The following is a 24,711-nucleotide window of genomic DNA, read 5'->3' as shown; positions in this document are numbered from 1 at the left end:
TCTGTGGCACTGCTCAGGTGTTATGAGAGCCCAGGTTGCTCTGATAGTGGCCTTCAGCTCTTCTGCATTGTTGGGTCTGGCGTATCGCATCTTCCTCTTCACAATACCCCATAGATTTTCTATAGGGTTAAGGTCAGGCGAGTTTGCTGGCCAATTAAGAACAGGGATACCATGGTGCTTAAACCAGGTACTGGTAGCTTTGGCACTGTGTGTAGGTGCCAAGACCTGTTGGAAAATGAAATCTGCATCTCCATAAAGTTGGTCAGCAGCAGGGAGCATGAAGCGCTCTAAAACTTCCTGGTAGACGGCTGCGTTGACCTTGGACCTCAGAAAACACAGTGGACCAACACCAGCAGATGACATGGCACCCCAAACCATCACTGACTGTGGAAACTTTACACTGGACTTCAAGCAACGTGGATTCTGTGCCTCTCCTCTCTTCCTCAGGACTCTGGGACCTTGATTTCCAAAGGAAATGCAAAATTTACTTTCATCAGAGAACATAACTTTGGACCACTCAGCAGCAGTCCAGTCCTTTTTTTCTTTAGCCCAGGCGAGATGCTTCTGACGCTGTGTCTTGTTCAGGAGTGGCTTGACACAAGGAATGCGACAGCTGAAACCCATGTCTTGCATACGTCTGTGCGTGGTGGTTCTTGAAGCACTGACTCCAGCTGCAGTCCACCCTTTGTGAAACTCCCCCACATTTTTGAATGGGTTTTGTTTCACAATCCTCTCCAGGGTGTGGTTATCCCTATTGCTTGTACACTTTTTTCTACCACATCTTTTCCTTCCCTTCGCCTCTCTATTAATGTGCTTGGACACAGAGCTCTGACCCTCTGTCCAGCTGCTACAGTGCTATTTTAAACTGTTATGCGTCAAATGCACATATATTATACACTACACTAGACTGAGAGACCATTTAAAGGCCTTTGCAGGTGTTTTGAGTTAATTAGCTGATTAGAGTGTGGCACCAGGTGTCTTCAATATTGAACCTTTTCACAATATTCAAATTTTCTGAGATACTGATTTTGGGGTTTTCATTAGTTGTCAGTTATAATCATCAAAATTAAAAGGAATGAACACTTGAAATATATCAGTCTGTGTGGAATGAATGTATACATTATACAAGTTTCACTTTTTGAATGGAAATACTGAAATAAATCAACTTTTTGATGATATTCTAATTATATGACCAGCACCTGTACTTACACAATAGGGCTATACTTGCTGTTGAGCATGAATTAACTTTACTTTGAACATGAATCTATTTAATCTGTTCAGACTTAATAAGTACTCTTTGGGGCTGTCAGGGATTAAGTTTTTTTTTATTTTAAGAAATCTTCTATATTATGCAAGTTCTATAATAAAAAAGCAGCGTTATGTCCTGTTTTTTATTTTAGGCAGGTGTTCAATTGCTATCTCAAGCAATGAACAAAATGACAGTGTCATTCTCTCAGACAGTTGTGGTTCTGCTACATCTGGAAGGCTAGGCTGAAAGACTGTGTTTTGCAACCTAATCCACGTTTGACATAGTGCTGTAGAAACCCATTAACTCTGAGAGCGCAGAACCTTTAAATCGTTGTGAGGACACACAGTTTGTCCATCAAAGCTGCTGTGCGATCACTGCCGCTTTGCTGAATATGAATGAAGTGGGAGCTAACCCTAACCTTTCATCTCCTAGACAGATTCCTGTCAGATATTAAAACACATGCATGCCTGAGTCGCTTCTCTTCACCTTGTTTGTGAACCAACACATTTAATGAGAGTCTTTTTCCGGGAACTTTGGCATTGTAACAAGCAGCCTGTTTGATGTGTCTGTTTGATTATCCCCCAATTGAGTTGAGTGGAGGTTCTGCCTGTAAACATCAACAAAGGACACAGAAATCACAACAAGTGGAGATCATCCACCTTTCCTCAAACCTTTGCTTGCAACCATTCAAGGTAAAAAAAAAAAAAAAAAGAGGAAGCTATTCATTGAATTGGCTCTGGATGTGATGAATAATGTAGCACTGCAGTGGTACATTGGAGCACTCTGCGCCATCCCATTAATAGGTTTTAACAACCTGGCGGTCTTGTAGCTGACCCAGCTTGGTCCCAAGAGAAGCTGGAGGTGTAGTGGACCACTTCCTCTGTCTTTTGCTGCCAGGCTGCCTTCTGCCCTGGCTACAAAATTTGACTCAAATGATAATGACAGCAGTCAGTTGTCACTATGTGTGCTTTGCGTTACGAGATAGAGCCAATTCAGTTGTTAAGCCAAAAATCTACAGTTAAATGCATAGTCATTCAAATGTTTTACACTTCTATCATGACTTTAACAGTTCTCCAGAAATTGGAGGTCAGTAGAACTGGAAAGGAAGGCAGACTACTGTCCTATCTGCTAAAAGTCTCTCTGTCTTGTTCTTTAAAACTAAGATATCTCAAAGCTTCTACATTTTATTCCCTAAGGATGAAAGGTAAAATAAAACATATTTGATTTTAATATTGCACTTTACTGCCATTTTCCAAAAGTCTTGCAAAATGAAAGTTCTTTTTAAGCCATCCCACTAAAAGTTTCCATCTTCTTTTCCATTATACAGATTAAATATTTAGATTTCTACAGTCCATAGTAAGAGGTGTTCTGTAGGAATGACTCCATAAAAATATTTCCTTTTTACTGTGGAATATGTTCCCATCTTGTTTCTTTTTGCAAGGTTGCACAGAGTGAAATATCAAAGCAAAATTGGTACATTTCTAAAACAAAGACAAAATCAATGCCCATCACACATCTAAGAGTGTTAACTTGAAATGTATTTTGTGATGCCAAAAAAGGGAAATGAAAGAAGGGTTTTGAAGGTGCACCAACTGTCAGTGATGCTGTGCCTCATTCCTTTCATGCTGCAGTCAGTGCTCTACACTGATGTTCTTTTTAAGAAAGATTACATCTTGTTTTAGGTGTAAAAGTACAGCACACTTTGCCTTGTGCACATCAAATAGCTCATTCAGACAAAATGGTAATATAAGACTACTACCATTGTCATTAACTTTTTAAAGAACATCCTCTTTTCCCTGCTTGCCTCTTTTTCTGCCTTATTTGTGTTTGGTGTGAGTACTCTACCTATTCTAGTGTACTAGTGTTCTCGTTCTTCTCTGTCTATCTAACCCATCCCCATTTGTGCCTTTCTGTTGCCCTCTGTGTCTGATGTGACGTGTGTTCCAATGGTGTGCGTCTGCTGTTTGTGTGTGTGTGTGTGTGTGTTGTATCTGCACAGTTAACTATTGAAAAAGACAAGCTCAAAGAGGCTCAGAGACTCATCAGGGAATCTGAAGCCAAGGTGGGTGTCCTCTTTGCATGCATGGCCTTTGACATAATCTCACATTTAATTACCTGCAAATCCAAGTTATATATTAACATAATTGGATTGTGGTGCTTTAAATCTTTTGTCAGGGAAAACTCTCAAACTGATTATGGAGCTGATGTTTTGACATCTCTGCTGTCCTCTAATCTTCATTTGCAATAATCAAATTTAAAACTCAAATACTGTATATATTTGCTACAGATGTATACTGATTTAATACCTTACTGGAGGGAATGCTTTGTCTGTTGAAATGACTTATCCACAAAAACAGATAACATGCTTCAATTAACCTATATATTTACTAAATTCCATTAAGCTAAAAGATACATAAACAGCTGGAATCTATGGCAAACTATAGTGGTTTTTAACTACACCCATTTCCTGCATGTTTAATACAATTTGCAAAAGTAAACACCTTTGATTGAATCAGCAATGAGATTGGGGCATAGATGTAATCACACAGCATTCTGAGTTAATTACCTGCCATGCTGATATATATATATATATATATATATATATATATATATATATATATATATCAAAATTGGGCTTCTACTTTAGACGGGGGTCCAGATGAGCTCTGCAAAAGTAACATCCTTCACAAGCTGGCAAGAAACACATCATTAAATCATGCTGGATAATATACATATTAGATATCCACACATAAAGTTAATATAAGAGGGAGACATTTGTGAGATCTTAAAAGTCATAATTAATTATATACCTTGTTGTAAAATGTACAATTTCTGTTTTGCATTGCATAGATAGACGTGTGTGTGTTTTGTCTCACGTAATCATGGATACTTTCATATTGTATTCATACAATCTTCTACCTATACTATATACTTGTGTTTGCTAGTTCAGACCGTTCAGAACATACAATAATGGACATAAATGAACATGTTACATACAAAACATGAACGGGTTACTTAATTACAATGCAAAACATGAAATCTGATGTTGTCCCACATGGATATTTTTTTTTTACATGTTTGTTTTGGTGTCTGAGGAAGAAGAAGCCAGTGGCAATGGAAATCGGATCCCAAGGGTTCTGTGAAACACTGGGCTTATTATTATTGTGCAGATCAGAGAAAGAGAGCTAGCGAGAGGGAGAGATAGAGAGAGAGAGATAAAGACTCGGATGGCCCTTCATTATGGAAACAACTGCGCTCTAATTTTGTAGCTAATTTTCTTACATTCTCTCATATTAATCTATAAAGAGAAAACGGGCCACAGAGGGCTCGAGATTGACAGACATGTAATCATTGGATGTGGATTTTCACTGAAGAGCTCTAGGCGATCTATGTAAGAATCTCCTTGCAGAACACCTTTTTAATTTTGGCCCTAATAAACAATCCGCCAATGCCATTATGTAATGAAACACAACATAATGTCTTTAAATATGAAGCCAATTACATTTTACGCACACAATCAAGTAACTGGGGAAAAAGCACATAGTGGGGAATTGGTTTTGTAAATGAGAAGTGCAAGTGGAAAGGCTTTTTGGTAAGAGTCGACATTTAACCCAGTCTTTCTTGGATGTCTGTAATTGCTGTATTTGCATAACTTTTTTTCTCTTCATTTTTCTATTGGCATTATCACTGACCTGTGTATGTGGTATGTGAGATAGTGCAGACATGTCAAAGGACTGAAAGACTTTGTCTTATCAGTCTTGGGTCTAATTACATCCCTGTGTACTGTTTAATAGCCTGCCATTTTGAGGACTTGATGGGAAAGCAACATCTTTATCTTTTGTAAATTAAAATATAGAGCTGTCCCCGACTAATTATTTACATAGTCGAATCAGAATCATCAAGTCCTGCCTATAGTCAACTGATAGTCGAATCATGTATGTTTTTGTGCGGGGCGATTGCGAGCCGAAGCTAAACTGAGGCTTATTGTTGACGATTCTCTCTCTCTCTCTCTCTCTCTCTCTCTTTCTCTTTCTCTTTCTCTTTCTCTCGCCTGCCATTCACCGGTCTTGTGCAGAGTTTTTGCAGTGCTGCCGACAACTGCATGCATGTTGCGGTTCCTTGCAGGTCTATTTCAAGTAGCGGCTGTTTAAAAACGATAAAATATTCTTTGTGTGGTTCATCAATGGTGATAAATTATCCCGAAAGTCCCGCGAAGTGCAGACAACACGGCACAACACCAATTGGGGCTCCGTCTCTCCTGCCACTGCACACATACATGCTACTGTACACATGCGCACTGACGACCCAGGGTTTAGGGTTACAATTGTGGATTTATTCACTCACTTTAAAAACATTTATTTGAAGTTTTTTTTTATTTTTACATGGCTGTATATTAACTTATTGAGAGAAAACTTGTTTTATGTAAAATCAGACGTTGAGCATCCCCATATTGCCAACATGGCATGATCCTTGTTTCCCTGGAAGCTTCGACTGTGAGATTGAAAGCGGAATCAGGCTCTGCCCATCGAAGCATCGAATCTTCGACTATTTGGGGTCAGCCCTATTAAAATAGTGGTCAATCACAGGTTTTTCTCCAACATTTGTCTTTGTATTTACATACAAAAACCACAGGGCTTAATGAAGATAATAGGCCAACCTTCTGGCTAATTCACAACTTTTTATATAAAGCAGCGTTTTGTTAAAGTAGAATTACAGTATTCTTGTTCTAAAATCAGATGAAGTGGTCGTCTTTAACATCACTGGTGTAAATATGACTTGTGCTTTCAGTGGCCAAGTATAAACAAACTGCAGCAGATCTTGCTTTTTGTGGCTATGATTAATAATTATGAATTTATCTGCTGACATTGATGATTTCACTTGAGTTCTTGCAACCTTTTTACAACCTGTTACTATATTGCACATTTTGAGACAGCAACAATTATGTCAAGTACTATGACTGGAACATGTCCTCACACTGCATTTAAAATTGCTTTAGGGAGTTTCTTGTTTTTTGCAACTATATTTTACTTTTGCCTCTAAATTTCTATTGGTTTAAAAAACACGAGGATATACTTAACCCAAGTATGCAGGCAGTTTACCTACGTACAATATCTCCCAACTTGTAATTGAACAGTTTTCACTACTCAAGTATTTTTTTTGTCAAATGCTGCTATAAATATCAGTTACCAGAGTTTCAGTTGAATCTCCTTGTTTAGTTTATGCCTAATGTCCTAGTGTATAAAGCGTAAAACTATGACTTAACACAATCGTCAGTCTGCATTACTGATGAGGCTGGATTTCAGAAAAACAAAAATAAACTTTACAAACAAAAATTATTTTTATTTAACAAGCTAAACATAAATACATGCATGCTTGCTTACTTACCCTGTTAAAAGACTCATAGCAAAGTCAACTTGGCAAACATATCCACAAAAATTGACCTCATGTGGTCTGAACTTGCAAGCACAGAACCTAGTAATCCTTGACACTACAGTGATGTGGTTGACTGTTAATGACACACACGCACACACCCTATTCTTTGCCCACAGTCAAAGCTCATGGCAAGTCACTAAGATACTAAAGTCAGCAAAACGTTGTTTTTCACAGCACAAAAATGCCTTTTCACTGGCACAAAAACATAAAGAAATATGCCTTATGGCTTTTTCCTGTTGGGATCAGATTGAGGTTTGGTTTAAACCAAACACAGCCTCACTTGATGTGTAGGCTATCATTAACATTTCTACTCTGTATTTGCAGATTGCAGCGGGTCCAACTGCGCCCAGAGCACCACCTCCACCACCAGTACCAGGGGGTGTAGCAGCTCCACCTCCCCCTCCACCACCTCCTCCTCCACCTCCACCTGGTGGCTGTCCTCCCCCTCCTCCACCTCCTCTTCCCGGCCATGCCGGCATTCCACCACCTCCTCCTCCACCAGGGGGAGGACCTCCACCTCCCCCACCACCCCCTGGTTGTGGGCCCCCACCTCCTCCTCCTTTCTTTGGGGGCCCAGGTGGGCCTCCTCCACCACCTGCATTGCCTGTCATTAAGCTGCCTTATGGGATGGAGCCCAAGAAGACCTACAAGCCAGAAACTGTGATGAAGAGGGTCAACTGGATAAAGGTATGGTTACCTGAGCTTTGATTTACTGAAACATATATTCTCATGGGCACTGATAATATTGCTGATTTAAGACTGAAAGGGTAATATTATTCCACTGTTTTCAAGACATATGATGCAATCTTTACAATTGCACATGTGGACATTTAGCACTGTCTTTAGAGTATTGTTGAAGTGAGAGTACACAATAAGATGATGCACAGTTGGAGATCCAAATCAAAAGGAGCTCCATTCAAGTGCACTCTTAATCTAGTCAAACAACCGTTCAGCCTCAGGCCACACTATTCCACACTCAGCACCCATTTCAAAGGATTCAACAGTTAACAATTTTCATTGCTCAAATGTCCTTGGATTCCTAGCATAATTGAATGAAGACTGAGTTGCGTAACGTTCCATCACATTTGAATACAATTTCAATTGGACATTCTCGTGCATGTGGGCTTTATTTTACCATAGATAATTTATCCATCGCCTGAGGAGTTCTTAGCATTAATTTAATGGTTCTTTGCTGATGCTTGTGTGACCCTGCATTTTAGTCTTCAATTACTGACAACAACCAAAACATCAGACTATTTCCTTTGACATTATGTGTTTCATATTATATTTAATGGTTTCAGTGGAATCAAGCTACGTATTCAAAATAAATTTTTCATGTGCTTTTTCAATGTGTGGAGGCCCATTGTAGTTATCTCTTCGCGTATTTGTTGTTTTTGTAAAGTAAACAAATGGGGTATGTTTTGGTTTGATACATTATTTTTTTTAACATGACACATAAATGAGAGAAAGAAATGTGGATAACAGATGTTCCATTTGTAATTTCTGTTACCTTAAGGGCTCTTTAAAATGTCATGTATGCAAATGTTTCGCTCTGTGTGGGAATTTCCTGAGCAGTGGGTAAAGTTATTAATAGTGTCATACAGCAGCAAGGAATATCAAACCTGTTGTGGAAACGGTAAGAAAAAGAGCAATTTGGTTTCTTGTTTCTTAATACCAGCTGAGACTATTTGTGCCTTTATATCTAAAATATTGTGCAGTACCAGTGTTGTTTTGCATATATGATTTGTGTGCACGCAGTGACATGCAATTGCCCATTGTCTGGGAAGTGTACAGAAAGAGGTAAATGTGTGGGAGCATTAACCTTGCCTCCACAGGAATTGTAGTTTGGTGATGCAAATGAAATTCGTAACCACCTGAGGACAAACAATCTTTGTCTCTTAAGTCGATTAAGTGGGACAAGAGTTGTCTGCCTTTTCTCTGCACAGCAGATGGAAGTATGGTAGTGCCAGGAGCAACCATGATTTGGTTGTTTAAAGAAGGATGGTGAAAAAAACCTACATCCCCTCTATCTAGTACCCCATACATGTCCGACAAGGTTACTATGCAACACTGAATTTTCATACACATCTATGTGAGCATGACTTGTTGATTCATCTGTACACAGATGACTACTTGCATACATACAAACATACAATGTAGCATACATACATGTTTAGATCTTGTACCAAAAGTGACATATTCACACTCAATCGGGGCAGCTTTTAAAAGCGAAAAAGTAGAAATATTTTTGCATCATCAGTGACAGTACCAGGGATGTGGTGGCAGTGCATTCTCAGTCAGAAGTAGTAGTATAAGACACTCACATGGGAAGAGACCAGCTCAGGCAGACACTGGGAAATGTCAGCTTTGTTTAAGTGTTAAATGCATTTTAAATTAGGTTGAATAATTTTTTTCCTGCATTTGCTTCCATATACAGTATGTGTGTCAGTGATTCCCACAGAAAATTATTAGTGGAGATTAAGTATGGGGCTGTCTGAATGCCAAAATAAACACACACACACACACACACACACACACACACATACACACACACACACACAATGGTGTTCTATTTTATATGCATTCCCCATGAAGAAATTAAATTCATATAATCTTAAAATGCTAATTAAGGACTTTAGACATAGGGGAATGGCAGAAGATGCAAATGGGATGAGGGACATAACTTCTGTCGTACAGAGCACCATGATGCAGGCTCATGTTCACGCACAACATTGGGTCATTTGCTCAAGTTATAACAAATGCCTTTACTCAAACATAGAGATGACTTCTTTATTCTGGTCAGACCCAGCACGAAACACAGAGAGTCATACACCAGGCTGAATGTTTAGTAATACAATGTTATGGAAATTTAAATTAGAATTGCCCCAAACATCACCCAAGAAATTTTCACCAGCTAAGTATACAGTCTATTAGTGGTCCTTAGTGTATTTGTTAATTTGCCCAATAGTGTTTTTTAATTAATGGCAGGTGGACTATTATTATCTAGTTTGGTCTGCAGTTAGAGCAACTATTTCAAACCCAGGGACAACAGATGCAAATTAGCTCCTAGCTAACTCTGGTGCAATTATTTAAATTGTGCACTGTCCCTGTCAAAAATAAACAGTTAAATAAAAAATGGGAACACCAAGGTAAACTGTGAACAAGGTAAAGGACAAGGTAAAACTGATATTAATATTTATGTCTTGCACCCTTTTTCACCTTTGTGTTATTACACACCCATTGACTCATTACTAATGTGTTTTTCAGTTATATGTCAGTATTCTTAACAAGACCACTCTTGATAGTTGGTCATCTTGGACTTGGTTAGTAGTCCTATGTATTTTAGCAAAGCCTTTAGCCACATCATTCTCATTCGTTATTTTTGAAAACTGGGTTGCTCTCTTTAAAACTATTTAAAATCTCTGGCAGGAACATCTTTTTAGCTGTGGGCATCATGTATTAGAAATGTCTGACATATCTTGTGGTGTAACACAGGGCAGTAGTCCCAGCCTCCTTCCTTTCTTATACATGCTTCTGTTGGCCAGTGTTATTACATAGTATTATGGAACATAGCTATGATTATATACAGACACAAAATGATTATTTCACTCTGCAACGTGACACTAAACACATATAAACACCCATTCACATGCATAAAACTAATTAAGATTATTTTAAAAAGATAATAATGTTGGTGCAAACAAAAATTCAGCAGGTAGGATGTTTCAAGCTTTAGGTGTATAAACACTGAAAGTTCTATTGGCAAATTTTAACTGCAGAAATTTGGAGGAAATGCTGTTACCTGAGCAATTTGCCAGGATGATAAACTGGGAGCGTGTCGTATATATAATCCAGTGCCAGACCATTCAGTGCTTTGTAGACCAGGAGCACTACCATAGAGCTGTATTAACATTTTCTTGCTACAATATTTGAATAACGAGTTAATAAACCAGTAACTGTGCTAAATGGCATGATAAAAAAGATTTGGTCATCTTTGGTTTGCTATTGAGTCTTAGATGAAGAATAATAATGCTTGTTTTTCCCTGCCTTGCTTACCCAGTTGATATTTAATAACCCATTTAGCAGCATATTCTAATTTCTAAAACATCACCAAAAGCAGAGCTTTGGATTGTTTACATGCTCCAATCATCCCTGTCTTGCTTGTCACCAATTTGTTTTAAAATTTTACAATGTTTATTAGTTCAGTTGAATGTGGACATCACCTATAGAGATAGAGTTTTATACATGCTTTAGATGAGGGACCATTTATACATAGAAGAAGGTTGATTATAGAAATAAAATAACAACTGCAAGTAACGTAAATAAAAAATTAGTTGTGTAATTCAGATAAGCATAAGTGAATTACCAAAACACACAGTCTAATTTATTTAAAATTGCACATTTATAAGTATTTCAAATTTATGTTGTACTGTAGTGATGTTAATGATAGCCAGTTCAGGTATGATGGGCCTTTCGCAGTTTTGTAGATGATAAGAATAATATATTGCATTCTGATAATAGTAGAATAGTAGTAGTGGTAGTAGTAGTAATATTTGTGTTGGTGTTGTTGTAGGTATAGTAGTAGCGTTTTGATAGAGAAATATGAGTCATTGCATTATTGAATTTTTTGCTACATCGAAATTCCCTATGTCGCCACTTTCTCTGAATTAGGCTATCACAGACATGGCAGACTGCTTTCTAGGACTTGCATTGTATGAGAGCAAATAAGAGTACAGCGGCGCTTTCATCTACACTCAACACCAAGCAGCTCATGTTGAAAGTTTCATAAGCCTTCAAATAAAGCACCTATTGTTGCCATTATAGGACTCTGCAACACTGTTACACTTACCACCGTTTCTATATGGCTGTGGGAATAAATGCCCAGCATCAGCTGGAACTCTCTGTCTGTATTGCATAAGTGTTGAACTAAAACCTCTTCTGTACGTAATTACTGTGGTTTTGAGGAGGTTAACTGCAACAGTGCAATAGGCCAACTGCTAGTTCAGGCCCTCGATAAAAAGACACAACAGTGTCACACTAACAGCTCTCACCCCAGCACTTAATGTACAACATATGCAGTGTTGTGTCACACACATTATCAGCTAGTAATAACTGCAATATAATAAGTGGGTTTCTTGATGTCTGAATATCTCTGTACACTCCTACTCTGTCTGTTGTCTACGGAGCAGTGTGGAGGGGGAAAAAGGGGGGGTTGAGAAAGTATCCCCATGGCCTTCTATCACCTCAGTGTGTGTAGGGGCTTGGTTGCTACTTAGAGGCTTTGCTGTTTCATACTAGTCTGGGTAGGAGGAGTGTATAAACAAGGTTGCTGAGGTTTTGTGCTGCAAACTGAAATATATATCACATATTTCATTCATCTCAGGAGAGGTCAACTAGAGCTTTGATGTGTCGGGTTCAGTCAGGGTCTGTCCACACTTCATCTTTTAGCGTGGTCATATTCATGTGATTTGTCACACATGAATATTTGGACTGATTTTATTTTATTTTTTGCTACTCAGATGCTACAAGGGCATGTGTGTGTCCACACACAGAAAAACACACACAAACACCATCTCCAGTGAGAAGAACTTTTTGAGTGGCAGGTTGGTGAAATGGCGGTCTCTGATTGTGGTGATAATGGAATCCTTGTGTCATTGCAGATAGTGCCTCAGGAAATGGCAGAGAATTGCTTCTGGATCAAAGTCAAAGAAGAGAAGTTTGAGAATCCTGACCTATTTGCTCAGCTCTCCCTCTGCTTCTCCTCGCAGAGCAAAGGTAAGGAGGCGTCATCTCTCTTCATCCCTTCCTTAATTAATCTAGACACACATGCTTCATTTAGCCTCTCCGGCAAAAGATGCCGAAGCCACTTTCATCTTGTGACACTTTAAGAAACCATTTTTCTCACTGAAATGTTAATTATCGTAAAACCAAGCACTTTTTCCACTGCATTTGAACACCATCTATATATGCTCTCAAGTCAAATCTATGTGCCAATTAGGGATACCAGTGCTCTTGCTGCAGTGTTTGTATGTGTTTGTGTCTTTGAGAAAGCTAGAAATGCAATGTGGCTGCTCATTGTAGTTGTTCTTTGTACTCTTTGAGTAGTTTCAGATCAGTGTTCTTTTGTGCACGTGGATGTGCACAATCTTGAACTTGTACATAGATGTGTGAACCGAGAGCAGCTATGCTTGGTTTGTTTCTTGCCTTTTCCAGTCCAGTAGACCAGTCGTCCATCAGGGAAGTCGGGAAGGCTTTTGTGAAGGAAGCTCTGGGAGTTTTCTTGTCCCGGCCAGTTTGTTTCTCAGATACACAACCAGGCTGCCTAACTTGCTGATGAATAACACAAGCAGTATAGAGCAAGTTTGTTTGTATAGGAGAGGGTGTGTAAAGGCACTTGATGTATTCCTCCCATGACAATTTGAGTGTTTTTCCACTTCTTTGACAGTGTGTGTGTGTGTGTGTGTGTGTGTGTGTAGTGCACACCTCTTATTCTAGCAGCAGTGGGAGGGAAGAAGTCAGAGGCTTGTCAAGTGTAGAAGAGTCAAATCTGAGCTCTGTCAGGGTGTGTGGACATGACTGTACAGAGTCCTCCAACTTTTCCCATATACCCACAGTCTGTTTGGACACCAGTCAGCCCTCCAGCAGCTTCTTGCTTCGTCTTTCTCAGGAGCCTCGGGGTCTACAAACTAGACTCATCTCTTTTTTTGTCCTGTGAAATAAATAGCAATTTTGCCTCAGCTGCCGCAAGGTGATTTGCCAGTATAATACAGATGGAGGGTGAATGTGAGTAGGGGAAAGAACAGTTGTTGCAAGGCTTAATGAAGTGGCAGGGATAGACCTCTCGTCGTTCACCAGTGTGTATCTGCCAGGGACTACATTTTTTTTATCACATGCTCTGTGACATTTCTGAAGTAATTCACAGTCAGACCTTTTTGACACCTTTGCAATACCTATTTAATTATTCACATTCTCATTGTGTTCTTTTATTTGAAACATAAATTGTTATTTAGGGGATAGATTTAACATTTAGTGTTAATGAATTAGCAATATGTTTGCAGAGCACTGCTGCTATAAAATACATTTTCAGATATATTCTTAAAGTGAAATACAACTTAACATTTAGAGTTCCACAGACACATGGCCTTAATTCCTTTTGAATGCTTTATTAAATTCACTTTCTCACCCACTGGGGTTTCAAAAAAAGCTCTATAGATAGTCCATGTTCCCGCTGGCAGGGTAGGAATTCATGATCCAGCATTTCCCCTGGGAGTTACCTTTGCTGGATCCCTATCAATTACCCCTGCAGCGACTTTACTGAATCAGCTCTTTTCCCTCTATTGTTGAAACAGAACATGATTTGCTCATGAATGAAAAATGCTGTTTAATGTTTGATATCTACCTCCCCCCCTCGTCAGTGAAGTTGAAAGTCAATGAAAACGGCTTTGATGTAGATGGTATTGAAAAAAAGGTGTTACATGTGATCTTCCTAAAATGAGATAGTTGTTCATTTGTTTTTCTCTTTCCCCTGTTTCATGATTCATGCAGTATAGTCTTTCAAATTCATGCCATCTGAGGAAATGTACCAATAAGTGTGCTTGAACATTAAGCATTTTGTCGAAAAGATCCCCACCTTTTTTCTGCTTTGAATCTGACCTATTTGGGTTGTGAGTCTTACTTCATCTCAAGTCAAGTTAGGTAACTGGTATTGGTGTAGTTTAATGCAGTTTTGGAGGTTCAGGTGGATAGAAAGAGGTTTGCGAGATTAATTCCTGAAGTCTTGTCCTCTCATTGTAACCACAGACCATAAATCCTTTCTGTGCTGATTTGACAAACAAGTCACTGGTGAAAACTGACCTCATTTGTCTGGGATATTGCCACCATTTTTTTTAACACACATGCACACACACACTTGTTGGTTTTTCCTTTGTGGTACCTCCATCTTTGCCACATCTTAGATGTGGATATTTATAAGTAGAGCACACTTTGGGGGACTAGTGTATCGTGAAAGATGAGGCAAGCAGGTGTAAATGCCTTCCCTGCAGAGCTGCCCTCAGAAAATGGTATAAAAAGGCTTCTGTTAACTCCACATTCCTTGGGATTCTTGCTTGTTACTTGCATTGTTGAAGAACAACACTTAGGCAGTAAAAGGAAAAAAAAGAATCACTTTAACAGCCCCCAATTTTCAGATGCTTATTGCGCTCAGAGGCCTCTAAAACAACTGAGAATGCAGGACTGTCATCTCCCCTGCTGTTTTTATGAGTCTCACTGTTTAATGAGTTTCTCCAAGAAAAGGAAATGATAATCAAGAAGGATTTCAAGCTCAGCTTCAATCTTCTAAAAGTGGCTTTTTTCTTTGTCATTTATTATAAGATGGCTCTTTGCCCTGATTGAAAATTCAACACATATGTCAAATATTAGGTACTCTGAAGGCCATAGCCATTTCACTAATTAAGTCACACTTGCAACCCTATGTTTAAAAACAGTCTATCAATCTGTCAATCTAATATCTAATTGTTGAAACGTTGAAAAAAGTAAAAAAAAAAAAGAGTAAAAAAAAAAAGTAAATATATTAACTACATGTTACTTTAAATTGGCATTTTAGTGCACTCCAATGATGTCCTTGTGACCACATAACTCAAGAATTAGGATGTTGAGTAAAATACAAGGTAAAGAAAAAACTAAATGAATAAACAAAATGGAATGAATATTTTTTCAATTTATTAATCTTGCCACCTTAAATTAAGGTAGCAAATGTACACATTATATGGCATTTGTAACTGGCTTTATTTTGCTCAAAATCTGGAGCACAGTATTGCTTCTCACCTGACAGATTTATATACTATTGTAAGAAAATGCTGCTGTTGGTAACATATGGCCATTATAAACTAGTAATTTGATTTTTGGTTAACTTCAGAGTGAACCATTTTCCCATTAGGGTTGTTTTGCTGATATAGCAGAAAGCCACGGTGAATCATCCTTGCAGTTAAGCTAATGACTTATTGAAGTCCTATTGCAGTAAAAATGTAAATTAGCTTTTTTGTTCATGAGTTCAGAGCAACTCAGTGATACATCTCTTTTTGAGCTAGTAACATGATTCTGTAGCTTCTATACAGTGAGCATTAATTCACTATGTCATTTTGCATCCTATTCTAGTGTGGGGAAATTTAGCACCTTCTCCTGTGAGTTAAAGAAATGTGTTACACTTAAAGCTACACCTCAGTCAGTGATGTGAAGGCAGGTATTTCACCTTTGGCACTATATAAGCTAGTGCTTTGTGGTCGGAAAATTGTTCCCACCCATGCGCAGAGCTGAGCAGTCGCTTATCAGAGTCACACATCAGTATTTGCTTGCGCTCACCACCCCAGGTTTATCACATTTTTTGAACTTGTGTACGAGACATTAAATGGGCCCCATAGAACAACCTGGAGTTGTCATTTTATTTCCCATTAAAACAGTTTCCCCCCCTTTTGCTTTGTTTGTCTTGTCCTTGTCCCCTTTGTGTGCCTTCGCTTGGCTGTGTCGGCTTTCCCCTCTTCTTTACCCGCTTCACTATTGACTAGGCTCTCCATTTTTTTTGTTCTTTACCCTCATCTCCCCTTGGTTCGCTTTATCAATCAGTGGGTTGTGCCTTTGAACGGCTCTTTGGGATCAAATCAGATTCACTTCGGAATTGAATGTGTGTAGCCATGGCCTGCTGCATTTGAAAGGCAATTCATTCAGCTGGAACTTTGCAGTTCAATTTGAAACAAGATTGATGTTGGCAAACTTCACACCCCCTTTCTCCTAAAATGTTTCCTCCATTGCACACACCAATTGCTGACGGACAAAGGGCATATGCCACTTTGTAATGGTGATGTCTGGACTTCTCAGCAGAAACAACAGGGAGGCTACTCAACAACAACTGCAATCCCTGAGTATTCTGTATATTTCAGTATACAATAAATTTGTCAATAATCTGTGAATTTCAAACCACTGCTGATGATAACGTCATAGTTATGTGAACACATATATTTAGGGGTCACAATGATGTTGTAAACATGAGTATATCCCTGATTTTTTTCATCAAGGGGGTTGTTGGTATTGTGTAGCCTAGTATATTAATACACTGGTTTGAAAGTAAATGGCAGTCATAGCTCTGCAGAAGAGAGAGACCTAATGAAGATGTGTGTACATCCTGAAGGAGGATTCAGAGTCTTTAGTCCACCCCTCTGAGCAGTATCATTGGGACTTTCTTTCCCAGCATGCATCTGTGTTAATGATGCCAAGGCAGCTAATGAACATGCTTAGCCAAGTGCTTGTGGTGAATAAGGCCGGAGGGGATGTTGAGAACTGTCAACCAAACATTTGATGCACCTTGGGAAAGAATTAAAAAAATTGGTCTTGAGAAGTGAATATCAAGGGAGTGTATATATATATATATATATATATAATATATGTGTGTGTATATATATATATCATAATGATCTTTTAACATGTTTTTGTATCTTCTAACACTTATTTTACAACACTGTGTTGTGCCTGTAAAGGTCATCCCTGGAAAGTTAACTTGGTTAAATCCTTATTACAAGTGATGGCTGCAGTCATCCTCCCCCCTCATCACAAGGGATTTGATCAAATCCCTCAGGAGTTCTCCTCACTCTGACACCCGTTTTCCTTTACCTCTGTCCCTACAACTCTACCTCGCACATACACATTCTCCCCACTGAGGCAATGTGATGTGCACACCAGCAGATTCTCAATCCCTGCTACAAAGCCCCGGCAGCAGGGCGGTAATGACCCTGCCACAACGGCAGTAATGATGGAATCAGTGGGGGGTTTAGATGGCTCTCTGACTCTCCCTAATAAGTCCCCTAATAACTCTGTTAACATCAGGGCTGACCCGGCCACCAGATCAAACACCCTCACGCCTGGTCGGCCACCTCACATGACACTCAGCAACTCAGTCAGGCAAGAAAACTGTTGCCGACCAGCACACTGTGTGCTTGGGACCCTAAAATGCGTGTTCAGTACAAGTCTATGGACACAAGTTTTGGCTCACAGAACACAGTAGCACTGTAGCAACAATAAATGCCACTCAAAATATTTTAATCCTGTTAAGCTGTATTCATTCACTAACAATGTGTTGTTGATAGAAACCTTTGAAAAGCTTGTTGCTCTTGAAAAAAGTATCCCAAGACTACTATTGTAGCTCTGCCTTTTCAGATAGTCACAGTGTAATAAAGGGTTTTGTCTAATGAGTTTAAGCTCAGCTCAAGACATTGCAGCCCACTGTGGAATAGTCTGCTTTGGATTAATAGCGTGTGTACAACGATAAGCTTTTGATATGTGCTATGTCAAAGTGTTGGGAAGTCGGGCTTGATGGTTTGCCATGTTTCCCTCGAGAACAAGACTTTTTATTACTGATTCTGTTAATTGAGAGGAGGGAGCATCAGCCAAGGCAGCTGCCTCTGCATCTTTATCCTGGGCTTTTCTTCTCCTGACATTGCTCCCATTCTCTTCACATATCTTGTCTTTCTCTGCTTGCTTCTGAAATCATCTCTTTGGACATGACGATGTCCATCTGGCATCACCGCCAGCCAAGTAAAAAAAGCACCCACGCTCTATCTCTCTCTCAGGCTCATTGTTTAACAGCTGCAGTCTCCCAAAAACAAGATCACAATTGGCATTTCACCACATACTCATTTTGTAAACTGTCATCAGTGTTTGTGAGTGGAGAGATGTAACCCTTTGGTGAATTGTTTTGATGACCTAATACCTTTCCTCACACCAGTAAATGATACATTATGGATTAAATGTCCATTATCACTTGAAGCAAACCAAAGAGGATATCATCCCATTTTGGAAAAGAAAGGCCTCACATTGTACTATTTTCTTCATTTTAGGAGGGAGGCTATTAATTGCTGGCACCGACAGGAGACATTTGTCTCAATAAAACACAAAACACCTTGATGTTCATTTCTCTCTGTTTGGGGCATCCAGCCCACTGTGAATATCTCTGGGTCAGCCCTTTTCCTTGCTCATCCCTGCACGTTTTCAATATATCACATATGAGTGGAAATTAGGCCCTTAAATATTAATGACAAGTAATTGGTTTATTGTAGGAGACTATATTATGTGCGTGTGCATCTGTGTCTGTGAGAGGGAGAGCAAGCGAGGGAAAGAGATTTCCTCTCATTCCTGCCTCATATTGCCTTGCTGTGATGTCCCACTGATTTTAATCTTCTCTTCTCAGATGAGAGCCATTCTGGCTATCACAGTGCACTTTAACTTTAGCCCTCTGAATATTAGCTTTTTTTGATACCTGCCGCTTACTGCCTCCCAAGTCTACACCCTGCTAACTTTTATGTGCCATCAGGTACTCTGTAATGTACCTGTAAATCTGTCTCTTCAAAAATAAATATCCCCTGTGCATCTACATATTTTATTTAATTTTTTTCCTAGCTCACTCTCTTGGAAAACCTCAGCTAACTCATATCTGGGTTATGTCAGTTTTTCTTTATCTTTTTAATCCACGTCTCTACTGGTCCTCAAAGTATATCGTTTTGTCTCAGTTTTTCTTGTAACTTATTAACAGCATATTGAAGTAATCCAATTTTTTTTTTTAAAACTCTTTTTACTTGAGTTTGTTACTATTGCAGAAGCATTTTCTGCATATTCATGGTAAAGTAAGTTAGTTCTGTTTAGAACAGTTCTGTCAACAATACTTAGACAACCCATATACCTAGGTTCAAATGTGCAAACATACTGAATACCAATAAGTCTGGAACAAGGACACTAAGAAAAGTTATGTGACTGCTCAAGCAAAAGGACACTGAGTACTGAACTTCATCCTGGATTTATCAGTTAAAAACGTAATTCCCTTTGATAGTTAAACTTCCATTTATTTTTGGGTCTTGCATGTTGTGTTTATTCTTTCACATCAAGATTTGGACTACCTTAATCATGTGCCCTCAGCATTTGCATTACATGACATTTACGGGTATGATAGTATTTGTTATATCATGCATAACAACACCCATCATACCCCACCACCCAATAATACACTGTAATATCAGTCTCATATATTCAAAAGTGATATTTAGTTTGAAAACAAAAGGATCCATGTGTTCAGGTGGGACACTTTTGCTAAGTGTGTGCATTTGTGTGTGTGTGTCCTCCGGTGGTAAGGATTCAGTGTCTGCGTGCCTGCCTAATTGAGTGATAGGATGCTTATTAACAACGGGACTTGCGTTTAAAAAGAGGACAATGTCAGCACTGTCACTGGAGCTTTTCACATGGAAAAGCCCCAGTGGAGCTTCATTAACTCACCCCCATGATCCCAGACAGCAGAAGATGGAGTGCATATCTAATCCAGCTCAGAAGTATGAGTACAAGAGCGGCGGGGGGGTTTATTGGTAATACTTGATGTGATGGTTCAGTCTTAACTCTGAGACATTTTTGAGTGATACATTTCAGGATTAATGTTGCGTTTCCTAGTACATGTGTTAACTACTACTTTTCCCGTTTTTTACCTAAATATGTGTCCCCGGTGTATCTAAAGACCCCCAAACTCTATTTTTCCTGATCAGTCTTTCAGTAAATGTGTGCACAAGCATGCTGTTTGAATTTGCCTCCCTTCTTGACATCATGGAGTATCTATGTAGTTAGGACCTCCTCCAGCCCTTCAGCGCAGTAGATGGCCCCACCCACTGAACACCAAGTGGTCATTCCATCGAGCTACAGGTGGTGATTGTCCAGTATGTTCGTACAGTTACTTGCACAGTAATTGTTGAGGCCTAGTCTCGTATAGCAGGCCTTATCTCCACATCGAATCAGCATTGCGCCAGCTACGCCCTGCTCCTCTGGTGGGCTTCAGGAACTTGGCCATTAGAGAAACGTGGGCTTTCAGGGAGAGGGGCCTTAAAGAGATAGGAGCTAAAACAAAGTGTTTAGACAGAAGGTGAATAGAGGTGCTGAATCAGCAGGCAATATGAGAAAAATAATGTGTTTTTTTAACATTACTGTATAGCATGTAAACACTTTCTTGTAGAAACCCAAAATACAGGTATGGGCCTGAAAATGTGCATAATATGGGACCTTTAAGTCCCTTTAGTTAATATTTATAGAAAATGTTTGGAATGTACAGATTTGTCAATAATTATCACAAGAAAATGAAATTGTTTATTGTTTATCATATACTAGCATCATTTGCACAAATCCATTCAGAATGATTGAGTGACACTCAACATTCTATAAGCAACTTAAACGGCTTTGTTTTTACTCTTTTGCTAGGTATTAATTTCAGGGACGGATAGCTTTTGTTCTACTTTAGCAATGGTTGGTATTTATTTTCTTTGATAGGCCTGTAGACACTGTTTGTTTTTCAAGCTGTTACAACTCAACCACCCGCTGTATTTCATAATCTCCTCTTAAATGAGATCGAACACAAACTCTGTTGGCCATGCAGTTAACAGAATTCATCAGTTGTAATTGCAAATGTTTTACTAGTATCTCAATTTTGCACTTGTTGTCTAACTCCGACCTCTGCAGATGTGCTTTGGATCCGGCTCCATGTTGACTCATGATTTCCATACAGATCAAAAAGTGCCATTTCTCCACTGGCTAACACAATGCCTGACAATGCACAGTAGCCCACTGAGTTTGTTACATGGCATTAAGTTTAATTTGTCTTTGAGCCTCTTTGGTGGAATTGGTGTGTGACTACAAGTGGGCCAGGGGGTGACACTCCACAGCCAATCAGGCTGGAAAGGGACAGAGAGGAGAGAGAGGAGCACTGGGGGGATGAGAGAAACCATGATGTCACATGCAGGATGGGTAAACAATCAGAGTCCTGCGTGTTCAAGATGGTGCCTCCTTGAATATAAACAATCATGACTTCTCACGCCACAGCGAGGTAAATTACTGCACAGACAGAAAATGTTGAGATGGGAGATAGGGAGAGTAAGGTAGACATACCAGCCTGATTGCAGACTGTGATCCACAGTCACCTGAAAATAAATACAAAAAACTTTTTTTTGTGTGTGTTTTGCCAATGGGCAGATTAAAGTGCATAACAATGCCATGCTCCGCAACGCCTGGAGAACATTGGACATTGCCACTAGGTGATAGCTGTTAAAACTAAACAAAATTGTCATCATAAACAAAGCATTATTTATTTACATTTCTTAATCAGAGCATTAACAATAATCACTCAAAATCAGCAGGGGGAGGCTCGTTGAAACTGCTGTTTATGGTTCTCTCTCCCTCCCTTCAGGCTGTGGATTGCTGCTAGGATGGAGGGGATTTAGGGCCGAAAGTTCTATTTACAACTATGAAAAGCCTATTGGACAATGCAAAAAAAATGCAAATAATGTCGGTACTTGTCTGTTCTGAGTTGAATTTTTTTTGGCAACTCAGCGAGTTCCAGCAAACACACGGGGCACTTTGCCCATCAAGGCACCCAGGGTGCATTAGCAGCACTGCCTGTAAAAAACAACTGGAAAAAGACGCCTCTCTCTGCAAAAACCACACTCTGTCTGATCAGACTAAGTGACGTTTTCTGTTTCTCTGTCTATCGAGCTCTTCTGCTATGTTTCAGTACTGTGGACAGCGCTGCACCTACATGCAAACCCCCTAATTTAGCCAGACTCATTGAATCATTTCTCAGCACAAACACCCACTTTCTTAGCTGTGTGGCTTACAGTAATCATATGCCAAAATATTTAGATACCAAAAAGCATTAAACCGCTTGCCAGCATACGGTACATCTACCGGTATATGTTGGCCTTGCAGATTTTGATAGTGACAAAGGAGGTGTCAGATCTAATCATATAGGTGCAGGTCCCTATCTGGGAAGTCTCGAATCCTGTTGCAGATCACATTACACTCAGCAAATCTACTTTATATTTTTGACCCCACTTCAGCTGACATATAGAAACTTTGCACCTAACTAATCTGATTACTGGTGAAATGTACTAATTGCGATGATGATATGACTTGCTATAAATAAACAAATATTGAAGTGTGCATATAAGCTGCCTGGTTGGGTTTAAATTCATAACAGGATTAGAATTGAATATTTTAAGTACAACTTAATATATTTTTTAGAGCAACAACAGTGAAGTTTACAACAGAAAAATCACTACATAAACCCAGTATCTCGATAAAAACAAATCTAAAATGTCGACAAAATAAATCATATTCCTGATATCAAAATACTGAGTCACGTTTAGAAAGAATGAACATCAGTCCGTATTACATGTTCATGCTTGTTGAACAGGTGTATTGATTAAGTATTGGCTTTTTACTCGCAAAGGTTTTATTGCATTTACTGATAGTAACGACTGACTGTCGTCAGCTTGAGTAATCTTGGAGTTAACTTCACCTTCACTTCAATATGTCCACCGTAGCCTCTCTGCTCTGCTGGCCTCTGTGTGCGTGTGTGTGGATGTGTGGGTGTGTGTGTTTGTAGGAGCCGACACATAGAGCAGGGAAGAGGCTGCAGCATGATAATAAATACAACAGGCTTAAGCCCAGGGGCCTGTTGAATACTGCATTTTTGTGTCCATCCCTAAATAACAAGTTTTCTTATTCATCACGTTTCTTTTACGATGTGTTTATCGCATATGTTCATATCGCGATGACAATGAAAAAAGCACTGAATCATTTGAATGCAAAACACAATGATAATAAATGAAGGACTCAGTCCAAGAATGTACAAAAAAAAATAATTTTGTGTTAAGATATGTCACTTCTAGATATCCAGTACTGTAAAAAGCCATTTAAAGCTTTTCTCTGGCCCTCAAAAAGACTGAGCACCACATTGCCTAAGTTAGCCTATGCTTTTTACCTTTTATGTATTTACCCTTTCTTGTTTTTGCTTTCCCATCCCCCCACCATATCCCTTTCTGTACTCTTCACCACCTTTCCATCCTGGTCTTCTCCCTTGAACTTATAGAATCTTCCCCTCTTTTTCCTCTTATCATTGTTTTGGCTACACTTTCGACGGCATACATATTGTATCTGTCTGTATTTCATTGTTTCTTTCTGTTTTCCATCTCAGTATTAGTTTTTTTTTATCTGCTCTTTTATTGAAACGTAAAACTCATGTTTTTTTAATTTAAGTTCCACTGTCCTGAATTAGGTCTTTCTTAAACGAGGAAGTGAAAAATAACTTCTGATAATGCAGCTGCTCATCTAAGAAGCATGTATGGTTATTTTTCAACACCTTTATTTTTATTTTTCCATATATAATATTTCCTTTTGTCTGTCTTCTAAAACCTTCTCTGAAGAAGATAAATGTGAAAAAGTGAATTAATCATTTAAAATTTGACATGTTAAATCGAGAGACAAGACATACACGGGCTGTTTTGGGCAGGTGAAATTATGGATAAACCATATGGCTCTGTGTTTTTATTGATTGTTGTATTGCACAAGTCTTGACGGAGAAGACTTTCTCTGAATTGCAGCATTTGCAGATTGTTTCCATCTTGGTTCTCGCAGTTGACTACGTTTTATTAAACACAATGCACTGTTGAAACACTGAAGAAAAAATCTAAAGCTGTACTGTGATACATGAGCAGAGGACTGAACAAGTCTACTGTAGGTGTGAACCATTATCTTAATGTTGTTTTTGTCTTGTTGTTTGTCTTGTTTGTCCAATCTTTTACCGTATAAACAAACAGAGAACATTTCCAAACTGGGAGGGTGCCTGTGAAGCTACACTCAGACTTACGCATGTTAAGCTTCAGGACTTTCAGTGGTGTTGCACTGCTATTGCACTTTGCCGCCACCCACACAAGCAAGTAAATGGAAACTACATCAGTAACACTTCATGATAGAGGCAGAGTCAGAAATTTTGTATTTGCTTTTGCTGTATACATAAATGGTCTAAAACCAACCGTAAAACTACACCAAATAAAGTACACTTCCCTCCCTGAAACATTGACTCCGTTGACATAAAAGAGTGGGCAGGCAGACCATTGTACAATGTATTCCGGTTGGTTTTTCATCATCTCCACATTCTGTCCAGACCTTTGACCCCAGTTGCT

At 39.0% G+C, this 24,711-nt stretch overlaps 1 protein-coding gene across 7 annotated transcripts in view; it reads left to right on the top strand.

Moving 5' to 3' along the window:
• diaph2 (diaphanous-related formin 2) overlaps positions 1 to 24,711 on the top strand; it is a 470,900-nt gene that overhangs the window by 145,891 nt on the left and 300,298 nt on the right. For 6 of the 7 annotated variants that reach the window (XM_046031243.1, XM_046031244.1, XM_046031241.1 and 3 more), the window contains 3 exons: positions 3,249 to 3,311; positions 7,007 to 7,369; positions 12,343 to 12,457. In XM_046031243.1, the coding sequence (XP_045887199.1) occupies positions 3,249 to 3,311; positions 7,007 to 7,369; positions 12,343 to 12,457 (541 nt within the window). The remainder of the gene's footprint in view (positions 1 to 3,248; positions 3,312 to 7,006; positions 7,370 to 12,342; positions 12,458 to 24,711) is intronic. The other variant, XM_046031246.1, reaches the window with a different exon arrangement.

The sequence above is a fragment of the Micropterus dolomieu genome, linkage group LG19 (assembly GCF_021292245.1).
Source record: "Micropterus dolomieu isolate WLL.071019.BEF.003 ecotype Adirondacks linkage group LG19, ASM2129224v1, whole genome shotgun sequence".
NCBI lineage: Eukaryota > Metazoa > Chordata > Actinopteri > Centrarchiformes > Centrarchidae > Micropterus > Micropterus dolomieu.
The sequence above is the reverse complement of the archived record's forward strand: the minus strand, read 5'-3'. Positions and strand labels throughout refer to the sequence as shown.